At 37.4% G+C, this 20678-nt stretch overlaps 1 protein-coding gene across 1 annotated transcript in view; it reads left to right on the plus strand.

Moving 5' to 3' along the window:
• Window positions 1-20678, plus strand: part of LOC128686820 (protein piccolo) — a gene marked incomplete in the record, with an annotated part of 287532 nt that overhangs the window by 227205 nt on the left and 39649 nt on the right. Inside the window, 2 exon segments of the mRNA XM_070082342.1 lie at window positions 5505-6723; window positions 12233-12303. Of these exon segments, the coding sequence (XP_069938443.1) occupies window positions 5505-6715 (1211 nt within the window).

The raw sequence follows: 20678 nt of genomic DNA on the forward strand, positions 1-20678 counted from the left end.
ATATGAAAGAATGGGTCTATGTAGTCAGTGTGCACAGTATAAAAGAAAATCCTGCAGCACACAGTGCATAATGAGAAAAAAAAAAACTCCGTATTTTTGCTTGAAAACAGTGACTTTGCAGTGTATTTTTGGAAGCTATTTATGGTTGTATTCTAGTTTTTCTGGTCTCATTTTCTAGAATGGAAGACTTGTTACAGAAATTGAGATGATTTTGATTGGTTTCACAATGAAAAGTACAGTACCTTGAAATTGAACTCAAACTAGCAGAAATGTTCGATTTTTGATGATACCTTTCGCACTCCCCTCAGCCCTTTCTACCTCAATCTTTTGCTGCCCTCTACCCTTTCACTATCCATTGCCCCGCTGTTCTCCGTAACCTACCAATCGTCCCTCTCCCTTTTGCCACCTGATACCCTCACTTCCTTCCTGTCCTGCAGCGCTGTATAGCCCTTGTGGTTTAGCGCTTCTTTTTGATTATAATAATAATAATAATAATAATGCCAAAGTTCAAAAGTAAACAAATCATGCCATGCGTCCAATACACGTCAAGTGGTGAGCCTAATATTCTTTCACAAGTGCGCTGATATTATTTATACCATTTCTACACTAATGCAGCAGTCTGCACAACAGTAATCTTCTATCTTTTTTTGTGAGAATAAAAATTCAAAGTGGAAAGTAAAAGAAATGTAAGAGAGGCGTGGGGACGTGACTAATGAACAGGTAAAAATTTTATTTTAGTGCCAGGAATGTCTGTCTTGTTTATTCTGGACCCTATTTGGAAATTGGCATCTTTTGAGATTTGTGTGAAATTGGCAAAATTGCCAATTTCTGACCACTATTGGATAGTTGAAATTGGTAAATGGGTGGTTTCTTGTACTCTTTCGATAGAAAAAATGGAGTTCTAGTGAAATAGTTATGATTTTTGTTGACTGGTACATTGGAATTGGCCAAACATAGGGCTCAAAGTGGGCGAAATCGCCAATGCATAAACATCGACGAGACCGCTAACTTCGCGAGAGCATAATTCCATAAGTTTTCCATCAAATTTCAAAGTTTTTGGTGTCATTATGATCGGGAAAAGATTCTCTATCATTTTATAAGTTTTTTTTTTTTTTTTTTTTTTTTTTTAAACTCTGAAAGGGTTAGAGGTTTTCTTCATAAATGCCTCAACCTGACTCACCCATTCTCTCAGTGGCTCTTCTTTTGCACTATCTCACCACTCGCTCACCCTCTCCATATACTCTGCTTTCTGTATATAATTTTTTGTCTTGTAAAATCCTCTCGTGTTAACTTTTTTCTCCCTTAACACTTTATCTGATCATTCCACAAATTATTCCTCTTCTTATCTGCTTTCACCCTCTCATATCCATATATTTCTATGCACCCTAGCTCTGCATTCTTCAATCCACCCCATGCCTCATCTTGAGTTCATTCAGTTTCATTTCTCTTACCTACCACTGCCATTCTCCTTGTATTCCATTTACCTCTTATTACTGTAGCTACCACCAATAATCTGATAAATGTCACTCCTCTAAAACCATGTACACCCATAAGTTTACTCATTAACCTTTTATCTACAAATGCATAATCTAACAGACTACTATTATTGCTCCCTATATTATATCCCATATACTTATCCTCTTTTTTCTCAAAATTAAGTTTACCGACTGCAAAAAAATCTTTGTATACATCATTCAGTTAAACATTCCTCCCCCCGCTCTCCCGATTCCCCTCATTTTCATTAACCTCTGAGAATGCCAAACTTTCCTACTACGTCTACAACAGTTTCTACCACTTAGCATTTAGGTCTCACTACAACTTCATCACTTGGCACAAAAGTCCCTAAACTTTCACTTATCTTCCAAAATCTCAGTACACCTCTCACTTAGAGGTGTGTGAGCACTTACTATAACCTAGTTGTCACATTCTGATCCACATGATTCTTGAATTTATACACATCATTTTTCTATCCATATTTGATTATTTAAATTTACCACTTCTACTTCCTTACCTCTAATTCTGTCAATCTAATAACATTTACTCCTCCATCTTGAAATTCTCCTACCCATTTGAGCTTTTTTCACTGATTGTTAGGACATGGTTTCTGTTCATTCATAACATTACAATGAATCTTTCTTATCTGTACTACACTCATGCATATTCAAGCCCTCTAACTTCAGAATTAACTTTTGTCTATTTAGTAATGGAAGGGGGTTACAAGCTCCTTGCTCCTGGCATTTTAGTTGCCTTTTATGATATGCATGGCTTACTGAAGCAGAATTCTAACCCACTACCCTTGAAACCAGTCACTTTTATATAACGCATGCAGCATATGTTATTTTACCTCCTTTCTAGAACTGTAGTTGAAGATTTTTCAGATGTTTATTTAATGTTGAATTTATTTCTAGTGTAATTTTGAAATTTTACCATAAATCGATAGTAAATAATATATAAAACTACAAATTTTCTCCTTTATACTGTCAGCTTCAGTTATTATAAAAGGAAATGGACTGTGGGCAGTGCAAAATGCTTCTTGAGAATGTTGAGAAAGATTGTAATGGAAAATATATAGTTTTTTTTTTTTCTGCTGTAGCTGCTTGCCCTAGATATGCAATTTGTGCTGCTGCTGCTGCTGCTGTTGACTTGTTACATGTTTCTTTGTTTTCCACTGGAAATTTTAATCGATGATTGTGATTAAGCTTGGATGAGAGACAAAAAGTTATCCTTTAGTGTAGAAAAAATACTGCTTAGATTTTTGTGCCCTTCCTTATTTGTTTTTGGTGACAGATTTGAAATCAGATGATATTTGCCCTAGGATAAAGTGCAAAAAATATATAACATAATAAGCAAGTGTTGGTAAGAATATTTTTAGTGCACTATTTAAATTTATAAAAATTTTGCCTCTGTTTTATGCAGTATTGTATTTGTATCAATGTACTACTCTGAAGTGAAACCTTGGTGCAGTGGACTAATAAGGGAGGGGGGCTTTTGCTTTAATGAAGATCCATTGCATTGAAGGTATACCAGATGAGGATTAATGCCCAGTCATTGGACTTGAAGTCTGCTGCATTGATGGCACAAATGGACATACTAAGACTAAGCTAATAAAATACATTACAGTAAATTAGAGTACTTGATAATAAAAGTTTAAAGTACAGTATAATAGAGGACAATCATTTTTCTTACCTTTATTGATGGACAGATGAGCTTACAGAAGGTATATTTCTGTGTTTTCTAATAGTGAGAGTAACTTTTGAGTCAGAGGAGTTGTAAAGCTCCAGCAGTAATATTGCAGATGGTATAGGAGACTGATGGTTTGGTGGACAGGAGATGCCAGACTCTGTCTTCATTAGTTCAAGTTTCTGCATTACTCACATTTAATGCTTTTTTTTTTTCACCATCACTTTCTTTAGAGGCTATTGTTAAACTATTAAAAAAAATAACACTAAATCCTGAAAAAATTGGAGACCAGTTTGATGGAATGTGAGAGCACATGCAAATAATAGCAGTTTAACACAGCTGAGCCAGTGGCTCTGTTCACCCAAGAACAATGACAATAGACAAGTCCTGATGCAGCCCCTAACAGACAAACCCATGGTGAAGTGGACTTGGTCTGTCTGATCAGTGGTACTACCAGACTTCTGTCTGGAACAATGTGCAATGTAACTGATTTGGTCCACTGCATTGGAAATTCTGCCTGATATCCCCATGCAGCGGACTCACTGAGCATTACACTGGCCAGGTTTTTTGTATGTTATGCCAAGGTTTTGCCCCACTTAAAATTAGGGACAGTTTTGTATTTTATTTAATTGTTCAGCTGTAATAATGTATGAAGACTTTAAATACTGCAACAAATAGAAACCTCACTTATCAGCTGTTATTATTTACTTTGGGGACATAACTGTTGATTGGCTAAGTGTTCAGTGACATTAATGCTTCAGGTTTGATGGTGACCTTTAGAAAATCACTTATAACATCTGTTAGTGCCACAGGGAAATTATGGTGTTTGTTTGTCCTTTCACCTGCATTATTAAATATACAGCATTACGTACTTGTACAATTACAATACACGTTTTATGAAAAGTAACCTTCACTAGTTTGCACTGTTGCCATCACTTAAGTTAACGTCTTCAGTCTCAACTTAGTATAAATTCTGTACTTGTAAATCATCTTTAGAAATTAAAAAAAAAAAAAAAAAAAAAAAAATATGAATGAGATTAAATTTTAACAATCCTTTTTTGGGAGGATGGGGGGGGAGATGTTGAAAATATAATGACTAAATATTTAAATTTAAATGTGTGTATTCTGTACAACTTTTCCTGACTTTCAAAGCCTTAGCCACCATTTCTTACATTTATGTTTGATATTGACTATGAAAACATTACCAAACCATCCATGATGTGGCATACAGTCAAAACTACTACATAAAAGTTCAATCAGAAGTGTTATTTGGCTCTTTATTTTGAATACTGCATCATCAGAAGGCATTTATATATTTTTTTCTTTTTTTTAAATCTGCAAGTATAAGACACACTTTGCAAGTAGAGGCTTTTTAGTTATGCTCAAGCACAAGATTTTCAAGAATGTTACTAAACTCTCAGATAAGTCAACTTGGTACAGTGAAAGCTTGGTTTCCTAAATGTCTGTGTTATGTGTATCGGCATTTTGCAAGTGTTGTCAAGATGTAACTCTTGGAGGTTTGGTTGTGTTCACATCCTGGCTGTGCTTTCATATTGTTATTGAGGTGAATTATATATTTTCTTAAATTTGTAATAATCACAGGAAGTGCTAAATCTGTATAGATCATACAGGCGGTCTTTTTTGATGGAGGGAAGGGTGGCTTCAGTTCCTTTAATCAAGAGCCTTTCACCAGCATAAAAATATTTATTCGGTACTGAAATATGTAAAGTTCATTATCAAATATTGTACTTATATTCTGTTTCAATAATGAAGCTATTTATTGTATCAAAATTGCTTGGAAAGTGAATATTCATCCCTAAATATACTATATCCAGCAGTATACTGTACAAGTACAGTATATGAAATTAAGTTGAATTATTTTAGGAATAAGTATTTGCTTGTTATTTTCAGATATTTGGGAAGAAGCTGAGCTTATGCAATATGAAAGCACAAAATTATCCTAAATATGATTGTTTCATACAACTAAATAAAACCTTTTCCTGTCCTGAATAATAATCAGTTCTATGTTCATCCTAGCATTTGATAAAGAATCAGACCATTATAGCCATTCTGTTTTATGGAAATAAATTCAATAAGTTTTACTCCAGTCTAATTATATATATATATATATATATATATATATATATATATATATATATATATATATATATATATATATATATATATATATTTATTTTAAGGTTTAATGCAGTTTGTTGCTTAAATATTTTATTAAACAGTATGGCTTGCTGCACAAAAATCCTACCATGTTTTTGCCTGGACTGTGCTTTATCAGCCTTTTCTTGCATGTTCTTTGTTTCTAGCCTCAGATGATGGAGATCCTGCCACTGTGTCAGAGGCTACCAGCCCACCCGATGATGACAAACAGCATGCAGCAAGTCAGATACCCTCTCCCACCTGGAAATCCACAGTTCACAACTCCCCAACATCACACTCTCCTTCTACACTCTTGGGAACAAATGACACTTCTTCTGACAGTGGAATTTCCTCTTCCTCTAAGATTTCTCCTACTTACACAACTACTAAAGATAGTAAAGTGTACAGACATGTTTCTCCTAAAATTACTCTCAATAGGGGTAAAGATGAACGTGTTGTTAATTCTGCTCTCAGTCATACCAAGGAACCATCCTCGCCATTTTCTCAGTGTTCCTCTCCAACGTGGACAAGTAATACTCAAGCACCCAGATTCTTTTCGCCTGCCAGTCAGACTCCGTTAGGACCAAATGAAAATAACGAAGACCCCGAGTTAGATCGTGAGACCCCAAGGCTTATGAAAATTATTAGGCAAGAATCAACCCCACATAATGAGCAGAAAATGACTGAAAGACGTTATGAAGGTGGACATATTCCCTCTCGTGTTTTTCGTCACTTACAGACTGAATACCCAGGATCATCATCAGAATCTAATGATTTACAAGAAATTAAGTCTCGAACAAATTACAACAGTTCATGTTATGAAAGAGGTCCTATTCCATTCAGAGTTGTGAAATCATTGCAGAATGAAAACAATAATAGTTTTGACTCTGATGCATCCAGTTCATATGCAGAGCTTGATGAATATTATTGCAATGGGGCTGCAAAGACAGCTGTCAATAAAGAAACTGTTCTAAAAGAGCTTACTTCACAGTTTGACCATACAGGATTAAGAAGAAAACCCAAGGCTGCTCCTGGAAAGGTATTCCGTTATTTACAAGCTCAATATGATACTCTTGACTTGGATAAACAAGAGTCACAGCATTCAAATGCTACTTTACAGCCAGAGACAGAAGAAGCTCATGGCTTTGGATATCGAGGCTCAAAAGTGCCATCTCCTTCATTTAAATTTTTACAGAACCAATATCATAAGCAGCAAGAAGACAAAGAATCAGTGGCTGAAGAAACACCTACCCCTGATGCCCCTCAATACGAGGAGGAGCCAACACCTTATCGAGGTGCTCGTATCCCTGGGCGTACCTTCCGATCTCTGCAGGATAATGTTTCTGCTCATCCTTCAGTTTTTAAGCCAAGACAGTGAGACAGAGGGTTAATATATATTAGAAAATTTATTTTATTTTTCTTGTACAGCATGGAATCACAGTTGTATATTGTACATTGGAAAACACGCATGCATACAATGTTCATGTATACATACAATGTTCATGTATACATACAATATACATGTATACATACAATATGCATGCATACATGCAATATGCATGCATACATGCAATATGCATGCATACATGCAATATGCATACATACATACAATATGCATACATACATACATACAATATGCATACATACAATATGCATACATACAATATGCATGCATACATACAATATGCATGCATACCTACAATATGCATACATACATACATACAATATGCATACATACATGCATACAATATGCATACATACATACAATATGCATACATACATACATACATACAATATGCATGCATACATACATACATACATACAATATGCATACATACATACAATATGCACACTATGTACACACACATACACACACACACACACACACACACTACATACTACACACACACACACACACACACACACACACACACTACAAACACACACACTACACACACACACACACACTACACACACACACACTACACACACACACACTACACACACACACACACTACACACACACACACACACACACACACACACACACACACTACACACACACACTACACACACACACACTACACACACTACACACACACACACACACACACACACACACACACACACACACACACACACACACACACACACACACACACACACACACACACTACACACACACTACACACACACACACACTACACACACACACACACACACACACACACACACACACACTACACACACACACACTACACACACACGAGTCTCGACCCCTGCAACCACAACTAGGTGAGAACACACAAAACTACACACTGTAATTCACATAGGAATGTATTGGTTTAGCAAAACAGAATGAGTGGAAGAATTGAAGTATGTAGTTATCAAAGCTAACACCTCAGTTAACTTTATAAATAGGTTGGATAAATATACGAGTAAAAAAATTTGGGTTTGAGAAGGGCCTGCCTAGCATGATCCAATAGGCTTACTGCATTACCTCTATTCTTATATTCTCTACAAAACATGATAATGGATAAGTAGGCTTACATGCCCATGCTATGCAGGTCCTACTTTCACTCGCCAATTCCTACTCTTTTATTTGTGAAACTTGTTTTTAAAATTTTATAGTAGTAGATGCATTGAATCATAGTTTCAAAAGTATGGGTATAACTGAAGGTAACTTTCATCTTCCTTAAATTGTGGTCACACATGCAGTACTGTAATAACTGGTCATCTCAGCATTTGAGTTTTTGATATATTTAGTTCTGGCATGCAGAATTTTACTGTGTAGTGAATAAATAATTAGAGAGGTTGTGAATAAGGCACTGAGCACATCTACCCAAAATAGAACTCAGAACAATGGATTTAAATTGCATAAATTCATATTTATAAATAAACACTGGTTAAGGATCATTTGTAGTTTATATGGAACAAACAGTAAAGTTTGGATAGATACACAAGTGGGAATGGTTAGGTGATAGTTTCTGCAGAACATGGGTCATTGGGCCTACTGCAGTAAGCATATTGGGCCATACTAGGCAGGTCTGTCTTAGACCTAACCCTTCTCACATGTGTGCCCTATTTTTAAAACTACCTAAGATGTCAACTTCACTGACTGTGATAGGCAAATTGTTCTACTTAGCTACAACTTCATTGATAAACCAGTACTTTTCTAAATCTGAATTATCTTGGCTTGTTTAGTTACTCCTGGTTTGGGTATTCTTAGCATCCTGGTTTTATCTCTCTATATAAATGTCTTCCACTTGTATTCTTCAAGTCTCCCATCATTTTACGTCTTTTAAGAGAATGCAAGTTCAAGGTTGAAGAATCGAGGCACTTATGCAACACATGGGAATCTTTATTGAAGAAACGTTTCACCACACAGTGGCTTCATCAGTCCAATACAAATTAGAAATGGGTAAGGAGAGGAGGAGTTTGAGGTAATCAGTCCCTCAACCTGGAATCGATGTGTTCAGTCCATCACAAGAGTGATGGACAATAAAGATTCCCATGTGTTGCACAAGTGTCTCAATTCTTCAACTTGTCGGTTATCAAAACCATTCATCACAAGTTCAAGGCTCTCAGTCTGTCTTTATATGAAAGATTCCATATACAATAGATAACTTTTGTCATCCTCTATATCTGTCATTCATGTCTGTTTCTTTATATCTCACTGTGACAAGCTGGTTTATTGCTGGATTATTACATTCTTAATCTCTTTAGTTCTTTATTATGCTTCCTTACAAAGTTCTGCATTATCATTTCAGTTTGTTCAACATCTCTTAGGACTCTTGTGGGAGTTCATTCTCCCAGTCTGTATCTCTATGATTGAAATCTGCTGTCACTATTTTAATCCTGGCTTTCTCTGCTCTCTGCCTTTTTTTTTTTTTTTTTTTTTTTTTTATTTTTTTTTTTTATCATTGCTGCTTTGTTTTTTATTAGGTGGTAGGTTCTAAACAACTGCCACAAAGACCCTGGGACCTCTTCGGATATACAGTAGATCGTCATTTAGCATGAGTTTATTTGGCACGATTGAAGAATTGCAGCACAATTTTATGTAATGCATCGTATAATTAATTTAACACGGTTCAGTTTGTGGGAAGAAAAAAAAAATTCTCTTTTGTTGTGGAGCAGCCGGGGAGCCCTCCTGCCATCCCCTGCCACTCCCCGACACCACCCCACCATCCCAGTGTTCGTAATTCATACGTGTCCAGTCTTTCTCTGATGCAAGGCAGCTGTGTTTGTGAATTGTGTTATGATATTTTAATTACTATATCTTGTATCTGCCAAGCAATCATGACACCCAGTAGCCATACCAATGTTACTGAAAGTGGCATGAAGAGGTATAAGCACTTAAGTCTTAGAATTAACGAAGATATTAGACGAGATAACCTGTAGCCGTAATGAAGTGTTACTTTGTACACAGAAAAAGAGGTGAACATTAGTTTGTGACTGAATGGCTGACTGACTTGACTGACTAAATGACTTGGTTACAATCCAGTACAACCATCGACTTCAGTACCAGAACCTCTACCATCCACCTCAGCCCAGTAGGGCCACAGCATAACTCTCCACAATCATCCACAAACACCAGCACTTATAATTTAAGGTAAGAAATACTATTATTTGTTACATTTGTAGTCTTAAGCAGTAAAAACAACATAATACATCACAATGAACTACAACTACATATTCACTCTTATTTTTGTAAGATGTGAAGGCCTAAAAAAAAGTTTTGGCTTTTTGGGGGCTCCCAGGAACGTAGCCCTATTTTTCCCATAAATTCTTCAGTTCATCGACACGATTTTACCTAACACGGCATTTTCAGGAACATAACTACCATGCTAAATGATGGTCTACTGTATTCGGGGTATTCGTTGGAATTTGGGATTGATACATCATCAAATCTTGATCTGCTTTTGATCAGTACTGCTACTATGTATATATGTACCCACAATATTTGAAATTACCGATTTGTAGTCGCAGAAATAAGAGCTTGTGGTGTCTCATCTTATAAATTTATTGTATAAGTTTTTAAAATTCCCATTGCTTTGGCAGACACTGTTTCTTATTTCATTCCAGCTATATACCTCTACTTGAGTAATGTTAATATCTATTCTACTTGGTTTCTTATCTAAAGTTATGGCTCCTGGCATTCCCTGTTGCTGGTACCCAAAATTCCTATTATTGATGGTATACAATACAGAAGTTGATGATTAAGGCATATTTGTAACACTTGTATCTTGACTGCTAAAACTTTTCACCTGCACAGTAGGTCTTTTAAGTTGAATTTGTTCATTTGAATACACTGCTACCATACTTACCGTTTCAGTGATGTTAACTCCAGCCTCATTTCTACTCTAGTCTACAAGGTCTGGCCACATGCTTGAGGGACTTACCATCTTCTGCCAAGATGGTAAGTCCAAGTAATTTGACTGATCATGTCAAATTGTACTGCTTCCTACATTGTAGTCGCTTGTATTTGACTGAAGAAGCCTGTTGTGCAGACGAAACATTTTGGCAGTAAAGATACCCAAGTGTTGTAAATGTTTTATTCATCTAAAACATTCTGCTTGTGGATTTTTTCAAATTTTACATCTTTTTGTCTTGAAAGTATTTCCAGTATAATACCTATAGTATTTATAATTATATTTTTAATTCAGAAATGCATTTTCCTGCATGTCCTTGAATGTTTATATTTTTAACCCTTTAACTGGTCAAGACCTAATATAAAATCCGAGTGGTCAACTGGATGTGATTTAGCTATACATAAAAAAAAAAAAAGAACTCGCAAACTGACATTTAGGCTTTTAGACAACTTTGAAGCTGAAGTGCACACTAATTACTCTGGCTCATTTGTTTCTTCTCTGGATGGAAAGGCTCAGTACCACATCTGGCATCACAGCAAGGATACATGATATTTTGGAATCAAATCAAGAGGTTTTTCAAGTTTAGTGATATTAATGGCAGTGAAGAATACAGTTTTCACAGAAGTAATCATTTGAGATCAGTGATGAAAATACAAGCCGTCTGATCTTTTTTCACCCCAGCTCTGCTGCAAAAAAAAAAATAAAAAAAAGTACTGTGTTACAAGAGTGATAGCTGTAGTGATGAGGGTAAAGCACGAGTGACTGCTAGATTTTTTTTTTCAGTTTTAACAAAAAAAAAGGTTTTCTGTACACCATCTTAGAAATTGATTGCTTTGGTCTTCAACACATTACACTCTTCATCGATTTTATTTTCAGTGCATTTTTCATTGCATATTTCCTCCAAGGGAGATTGCCTTCATGCTAGGTAACAGCTTGATTCAAGGAATTGAAGCTATCTTTTCTTTTAATAAAGTCTGATTACCTCTCATTCCTCAGGTGCTGTATGACACTTATTGGGTTTAGTACTTCCCTTTAATATAATGAACATTGCTTTCTATGAATCTTTCAACAAAATTATATCAAAAAGCACAAAACCCTTATGGGTCAGTGCCACAATAAGATGCACTGTAATACCAGCATACATAATGTAACAGCTAAGGAGTATGTGCTCAAGTTGACCTTGCATGTGAAATTATAATAAATTTAGAAGACTTGAAAACTGAACAAAATAAAACAGATTTTCTTATTGCAGAAAATCATTTGCATAACTATAGTTTAAATAGCATATACTTACTTCATGTGTGGCAGTGTCAGCATTTTGCATTCCATTGAAAATTATAATTCCCTCAGATTGTTTTATTTTGGTACATGCTGTACTTAAACTGTACTTCTTTTTTAATAGCTCTACATAAATACCCTCCTCACCCTTCATACCTATTCTAACATCTGCTAGTTATGTACACACTGTCTTACCATGACCTCTCCAACATTCCACACACGCCATCCTAAACGGCACACCCCAGATTGCTGTTGACCCTCAGCCCCAGTGTTGTCAAACATTTGGCTTGCTTGTGGTGTTGAAGATACCCTGCTGGTAAGTTTTAAAATATGTAAACATTTGTAGATCATTGTGTAATATAGTGTGCATGGTTTTATTTTAGCACCAAGGGAATCTGAAGATCTGATGAAGTGGTATTGTACTTTATGCATGACCAGTAGCTCCAAGTATACAATATGAATAATTTGCATTATAGATATTTTTTTTTCTCTCTCAACAAGTCGACTGTCTCCCACTGAGGCAGGGTGACCCAAAGAGAAAAAAGAAAATACTTTCATCATTCAACACCTCTGGAACTGTGCTGGGGACCCTTATTCTCCAGAGAAAATAAACTTGCTTCAGGGAAAACTCAAGGTTCTACCTGGAGCCATTTGTGCTGCTCAAAGAACGTTTATCCCTTATAAGGAAATTAGATCAAATAGAAATGACCCAAAATGGATGAATAATAGGCTGAAATATCTACTAGGGCATAAGAAAGGAATTTATAGGCGTATCAAAAGAGGCGAGGGTCATCTTATGGATCAGTATATTGACATTAAGAGGGACATTAAAAAGGGGATAAGAAAAGCTAAATAGCTCTTGTTCTTTTTTATTTCTTCTATTGTCCATGGGGAAGTGGAAAAGAATCTTTCCTCCGTAAGCCATGCGTGTTGTATGAGGCGACTAAAATGCCGGGAGCAATGGGCTAGTAACCCCTTCTCCTGTATACAATTACTAAAAAAGAGAAGAAGAAAAACTTTATAAAACTGGGTTGCTTAAATGTGCGTGGATGTAGTGCGGATGACAAGAAACAGATGATTGCTGATGTTATGAATGAAAAGAAGTTGGATGTCCTGGCCCTAAGCGAAACAAAGCTGAAGGGGGTAGGAGAGTTTCAGTGGGGGGAAATAAATGGGATTAAATCTGGAGTATCTGAGAGAGTTAGAGCAAAGGAAGGGGTAGCAGTAATGTTAAATGATCAGTTATGGAAGGAGAAAAGAGAATATGAATGTGTAAATTCAAGAATTATGTGGATTAAAGTAAAGGTTGGATGCGAGAGGTGGGTCATAATAAGCGTGTATGCACCTGGAGAAGAGAGGAATGCAGAGGAGAGAGAGAGATTTTGGGAGATGTTAAGTGAATGTATAGGAGCCTTTGAACCAAGTGAGAGAGTAATTGTGGTAGGGGACTTGAATGCTAAAGTAGGAGAAACTTTTAGAGAGGGTGTGGTAGGTAAGTTTGGGGTGCCAGGTGTAAATGATAATGGGAGCCCTTTGATTGAACTTTGTATAGAAAGGGGTTTAGTTATAGGTAATACATATTTTAAGAAAAAGAGGATAAATAAGTATACACGATATGATGTAGGGCGAAATGACAGTAGTTTGTTGGATTATGTATTGGTAGATAAAAGACTGTTGAGTAGACTTCAGGATGTACATGTTTATAGAGGGGCCACAGATATATCAGATCACTTTCTAGTTGTAGCTACACTGAGAGTAAAAGGTAGATGGGATACAAGGAGAATAGAAGCATCAGGGAAGAGAGAGGTGAAGGTTTATAAACTAAAAGAGGAGGCAGTTAGGGTAAGATATAAACAGCTATTGGAGGATAGATGGGCTAATGAGAGCATAGGCAATGGGGTCGAAGAGGTATGGGGTAGGTTTAAAAATGTAGTGTTAGAGTGTTCAGCAGAAGTTTGTGGTTACAGGAAAGTGGGTGCAGGAGGGAAGAGGAGCGATTGGTGGAATGATGATGTAAAGAGAGTAGTAAGGGAGAAAAAGTTAGCATATGAGAAGTTTTTACAAAGTAGAAGTGATGCAAGGAGGGAAGAGTATATGGAGAAAAAGAGAGAAGTTAAGAGAGTGGTGAAGCAATGTAAAAAGAGAGCAAATGAGAGAGTGGGTGAGATGTTATCAACAAATTTTGTTGAAAATAAGAAAAAGTTTTGGAGTGAGATTAACAAGTTAAGAAAGCCTAGAGAACAAATGGATTTGTCAGTTAAAAATAGGAGAGGAGAGTTATTAAATGGAGAGTTAGAGGTATTGGGAAGATGGAAGGAATATTTTGAGGAATTGTTAAATGTTGATGAAGATAGGGAAGCTGTGATTTCGTGTATATTGCAAGGAGGAATAACATCTTGTAGGAGTGAGGAAGAGCCAGTTGTGAGTGTGGGGGAAGTTCGTGAGGCAGTAGGTAAAATGAAAGGGGGTAAGGCAGCCGGGATTGATGGGATAAAGATAGAAATGTTAAAAGCAGGTGGGGATATAGTTTTGGAGTGGTTGGTGCAATTATTTAATAAATGTATGGAAGAGGGTAAGGTACCTAGGGATTGGCAGAGAGCATGCATAGTTCCTTTGTATAAAGGCAAAGGGGATAAAAGAGAGTGCAAAAATTATAGGGGGATAAGTCTGTTGAGTGTACCTGGTAAAGTGTATGGTAGAGTTATAATTGAAAGAATTAAGAGTAAGACGGAGAATAGGATAGCAGATGAACAAGGAGGCTTTAGGAAAGGTAGGGGGTGTGTGGACCAGGTGTTTACAGTGAAACATATAAGTGAACAGTATTTAGATAAGGCTAAAGAGGTCTTTGTGGCATTTATGGATTTGGAAAAGGCATATGACAGGGTGGATAGGGGGGCAATGTGGCAGATGTTGCAAGTGTATGGTGTAGGAGGTAGGTTACTGAAAGCAGTGAAGAGTTTTTACGAGGATAGTGAGGCTCAAGTTAGAGTATGTAGGAAAGAGGGAAATTTTTTCCCAGTAAAAGTAGGCCTTAGACAAGGATGTGTGATGTCACCGTGGTTGTTTAATATATTTATAGATGGGGTTGTAAGAGAAGTAAATGCGAGGGTCTTGGCAAGAGGCGTGGAGTTAAAAGATAAAGAATCACACACAAAGTGGGAGTTGTCACAGCTGCTCTTTGCTGATGACACTGTGCTCTTGGGAGATTCTGAAGAGAAGTTGCAGAGATTGGTGGATGAATTTGGTAGGGTGTGCAAAAGAAGAAAATTAAAGGTGAATACAGGAAAGAGTAAGGTTATGAGGATAACAAAAAGATTAGGTGATGAAAGATTGAATATCAGATTGGAGGGAGAGAGTATGGAGGAGGTGAACGTATTCAGATATTTGGGAGTGGACGTGTCAGCGGATGGGTCTATGAAAGATGAGGTGAATCATAGAATTGATGAGGGAAAAAGAGTGAGTGGTGCACTTAGGAGTCTGTGGAGACAAAGAACTTTGTCCTTGGAGGCAAAGAGGGGAATGTATGAGAGTATAGTTTTACCAACGCTCTTATATGGGTGTGAAGCGTGGGTGATGAATGTTGCAGCGAGGAGAAGGCTGGAGGCAGTGGAGATGTCATGTCTGAGGGCAATGTGTGGTGTGAATATAATGCAGAGAATTCGTAGTTTGGAAGTTAGGAGGAGGTGCGGGATTACCAAAACTGTTGTCCAGAGGGCTGAGGAAGGGTTGTTGAGGTGGTTCGGACATGTAGAGAGAATGGAGCGAAACAGAATGACTTCAAGAGTGTATCAGTCTGTAGTGGAAGGAAGGCGGGGTAGGGGTCGGCCTAGGAAGGGTTGGAGGGAGGGGGTAAAGGAGGTTTTGTGTGCGAGGGGCTTGGACTTCCAGCAGGCATGCGTGAGCGTGTTTGATAGGAGTGAATGGAGACAAATGGTTTTTTAATACTTGATGTGCTGTTGGAGTGTGAGCAAAGTAACATTTATGAAGGGATTCAGGGAAACCGGCAGGCCGGACTTGAGTCCTGGAGATGGGAAGTACAGTGCCTGCACTCTGAAGGAGGGGTGTTAATGTTGCAGTTTAAAAACTGTAGTGTAAAGCACCCTTCTGGCAAGACAGTGATGGAGTGAATGATGGTGAAAGTTTTTCTTTTTCGGGCCACCCTGCCTTGGTGGGAATCGGCCGGTGTGATAATAAAAAAAATAAATAAAATAAAAAAAAAGGGACTATGAAATTAAAGTTGCTAGGGATTCTAAAACTAACCCAAAAAGTTTTTTCCAGGTATATAGAACAAAAGTCAGAGATAAGATAGGTCCCCTTAAAAATAACTATGGGCATCTTACTGACAAAGAGAATGAAATGTGCTCGATTTTAAATAATTATTTTCTCTCGGTTTTTACACAGGAAGACACTAATAATATTCCGGTAATTAATTTTTATAGTGGATCAGAAGAAGATAAATTATGTAACATCACAGTCACTAGTGAAATGGTTGTGAAGCAGATAGACCGACTGAAGCAAAATAAGTCACCGGGTCCTGATGAGGTTTTTTCAAGGGTTCTTAAGGAATGCAAAATGGAAGTCTGTGAACCATTAACTAATATTTTTAATTTATCTCTTCAAACAGGTGTAGTGTCTGATATGTGGAAGATGGCTAATGTAATTCCTATTTTTAAAACAGGGGACAAGTCGTTACCGTCAAATTACCGCCCAATAAGCCTGACCTCAATTGTAGGCAAGTTGCTAGAGTCAATTATAGCTGAGATTATAAGAAGCCATCTCGATAAGCATAGCTTGATTAATGATACTCAGCATGGATTCACAAGAGGCCGGTCTTGTCTAACTAATTTATTAACTTTCTTCAGTAAAGCTTTTGAGGCTGTTGACCACGATAAAGAATTTGATATTGTTTACTTAGATTTTAGTAAGGCATTTGATAGAGTTCCGCACCAAAGACTGTTGAAGAAAGTAGCAGCTCATGGCATTGGGGGAAGGGTGCTCTCGTGGATCAAATCATGGCTCACAGACAGGAAGCAGAGAGTGTCCATAAATGGGGTTAAATCCGAGTGGGGATCAGTAACAAGTGGCGTTCCACAGGGATCAGTCTTGGGCCCGTTGTTGTTTATAATATATATCAATGATCTTGATGAAGGAATTACTAGTGATATGAGCAAATTCGCCGATGACACGAAGATAGGTAGGATAATTGATTCAAACGTAGATGTTAGGGAACTTCAGGAGGATTTAGACAAACTCTACTCTTGGTCAGAAAAGTGGCAGATGCAGTTCAATGTAGATAAATGCAAGGTTCTGAAGCTCGGGAGTGTCCATAACCCTAGCACTTATAAGTTAAATAATGTAGAACTTAGCCATACAGATTGCGAAAAGGACTTGGGGGTCATGGTAAGCAGCAACCTTAAACCAAGACAGCAATGCCTAAGCATACGAAATAAGGCAAATAGATTACTGGGATTTATATCAAGAAGTGTAAGCAACAGAAGTCCAGAGGTCATACTGCAGCTTTATACATCATTAGTAAGGCCTCACCTAGATTATGCAGCTCAATTCTGGTCTCCATATTACAGAATGGACATAAATTCGTTAGAAAACATTCAGCGTAGGATGACTAAATTAATACATAGCATTAGAAATCTTCCTTATGAAGAAAGATTGAAGACTCTTAAGTTACATTCACTTGTTAGACGAAGAATGAGGGGAGACCTGATTGAAGTGTATAAGTGGAAGATAGGTATTAATAAAGGGGATATTAACAAGGTCTTGAGGATATCTCTCCAAGAGAGAACCCGCAGTAATGGATTTAAATTAGATAAGTTTAGATTTAGAAAGGACATAGGAAAGTATTGGTTTGGAAATAGGGTAGTAGATGAGTGGAACAGTCTACCTAGTTGGGTTATTGAGGCTAGGACTTTGGGTAGTTTCAAATTTAGGTTGGATAAGTACATGAGTGGGAAGGGTTGGATTTGAGTGGGACTTGCACATCAGAGCTTATTTCTTGGGTAGCATTGAAAATTGGATTGGTCAAATTTTTGTTAGTGGGATGAATTGTAAAGGACCTGCCTAGTATGGGCCAACAGGCCTGCTGCAGTGTTCCTCCTTTCTTATGTTCTTATGAATATTGTCTTCTACTACCACCTATATTCTATATCATATATATATATATATATATATATATTTTTTATTTCTTCTATTGTCCATGGGGAAGTGGAAAAGAATCTTTCCTCCGTAAGCCATGCGTGTCGTATGAGGCGACTAAAATGCCGGGAGCAATGGGCTAGTAACCCCTTCTCCTGTATACAATTACTAAAAAAAGAGAAGAAGAAAAACTTTATAAAACTGGGTTGCTTAAATGTGCGTGGATGTAGTGCGGATGACAAGAAACAGATGATTGCTGATGTTATGAATGAAAAGAAGTTGGATGTCCTGGCCCTAAGCGAAACAAAGCTGAAGGGGGTAGGAGAGTTTCAGTGGGGGGAAATAAATGGGATTAAATCTGGAGTATCTGAGAGAGTTAGAGCAAAGGAAGGGGTAGCAGTAATGTTAAATGATCAGTTATGGAAGGAGAAAAGAGAATATGAATGTGTAAATTCAAGAATTATGTGGATTAAAGTAAAGGTTGGATGCGAGAAGTGGGTCATAATAAGCGTGTATGCACCTGGAGAAGAGAGGAATGCAGAGGAGAGAGAGAGATTTTGGGAGATGTTAAGTGAATGTATAGGAGCCTTTGAACCAAGTGAGAGAGTAATTGTGGTAGGGGACTTGAATGCTAAAGTAGGAGAAACTTTTAGAGAGGGTGTGGTAGGTAAGTTTGGGGTGCCAGGTGTAAATGATAATGGGAGCCCTTTGATTGAACTTTGTATAGAAAGGGGTTTAGTTATAGGTAATACATATTTTAAGAAAAAGAGGATAAATAAGTATACACGATATGATGTAGGGCGAAATGACAGTAGTTTGTTGGATTATGTATTGGTAGATAAAAGACTGTTGAGTAGACTTCAGGATGTACATGTTTATAGAGGGGCCACAGATATATCAGATCACTTTCTAGTTGTAGCTACACTGAGAGTAAAAGGTAGATGGGATACAAGGAGAATAGAAGCATCAGGGAAGAGAGAGGTGAAGGTTTATAAACTAAAAGAGGAGGCAGTTAGGGTAAGATATAAACAACTATTGGAGGATAGATGGGCTAATGAGAGCATAGGCAATGGGGTCGAAGAGGTATGGGGTAGGTTTAAAAATGTAGTGTTAGAGTGTTCAGCAGAAGTTTGTGGTTACAGGAAAGTGGGTGCAGGAGGGAAGAGGAGCGATTGGTGGAATGATGATGTAAAGAGAGTAGTAAGGGAGAAAAAGTTAGCATATGAGAAGTTTTTACAAAGTAGAAGTGATGCAAGGAGGGAAGAGTATATGGAGAAAAAGAGAGAAGTTAAGAGAGTGGTGAAGCAATGTAAAAAGAGAGCAAATGAGAGAGTGGGTGAGATGTTATCAACAAATTTTGTTGAAAATAAGAAAAAGTTTTGGAGTGAGATTAACAAGTTAAGAAAGCCTAGAGAACAAATGGATTTGTCAGTTAAAAATAGGAGAGGAGAGTTATTAAATGGAGAGTTAGAGGTATTGGGAAGATGGAAGGAATATTTTGAGGAATTGTTAAATGTTGATGAAGATAGGGAAGCTGTGATTTCGTGTATAGGGCAAGGAGGAATAACATCTTGTAGGAGTGAGGAAGAGCCAGTTGTGAGTGTGGGGGAAGTTCGTGAGGCAGTAGGTAAAATGAAAGGGGGTAAGGCAGCCGGGATTGATGGGATAAAGATAGAAATGTTAAAAGCAGGTGGGGATATAGTTTTGGAGTGGTTGGTGCAATTATTTAATAAATGTATGGAAGAGGGTAAGGTACCTAGGGATTGGCAGAGAGCATGCATAGTTCCTTTGTATAAAGGCAAAGGGGATAAAAGAGAGTGCAAAAATTATAGGGGGATAAGTCTGTTGAGTGTACCTGGTAAAGTGTATGGTAGAGTTATAATTGAAAGAATTAAGAGTAAGACGGAGAATAGGATAGCAGATGAACAAGGAGGCTTTAGGAAAGGTAGGGGGTGTGTGGACCAGGTGTTTACAGTGAAACATATAAGTGAACAGTATTTAGATAAGGCTAAAGAGGTCTTTGTGGCATTTATGGATTTGGAAAAGGCGTATGACAGGGTGGATAGGGGGGCAATGTGGCAGATGTTGCAAGTGTATGGTGTAGGAGGTAGGTTACTGAATGCAGTGAAGAGTTTTTACGAGGATAGTGAGGCTCAAGTTAGAGTATGTAGGAAAGAGGGAAATTTTTTCCCAGTAAAAGTAGGCCTTAGACAAGGATGTGTGATGTCACCGTGGTTGTTTAATATGTTTATAGATGGGGTTGTAAGAGAAGTAAATGCGAGGGTCTTGGCAAGAGGCGTGGAGTTAAAAGATAAAGAATCACACACAAAGTGGGAGTTGTCACAGCTGCTCTTTGCTGATGACACTGTGCTCTTGGGAGATTCTGAAGAGAAGTTGCAGAGATTGGTGGATGAATTTGGTAGGGTGTGCAAAAGAAGAAAATTAAAGGTGAATACAGGAAAGAGTAAGGTTATGAGGATAACAAAAAGATTAGGTGATGAAAGATTGAATATCAGATTGGAGGGAGAGAGTATGGAGGAG

Source organism: Cherax quadricarinatus, chromosome 7 (genome assembly GCF_038502225.1).
Source record: "Cherax quadricarinatus isolate ZL_2023a chromosome 7, ASM3850222v1, whole genome shotgun sequence".
Classification (NCBI taxonomy): domain Eukaryota; kingdom Metazoa; phylum Arthropoda; class Malacostraca; order Decapoda; family Parastacidae; genus Cherax; species Cherax quadricarinatus.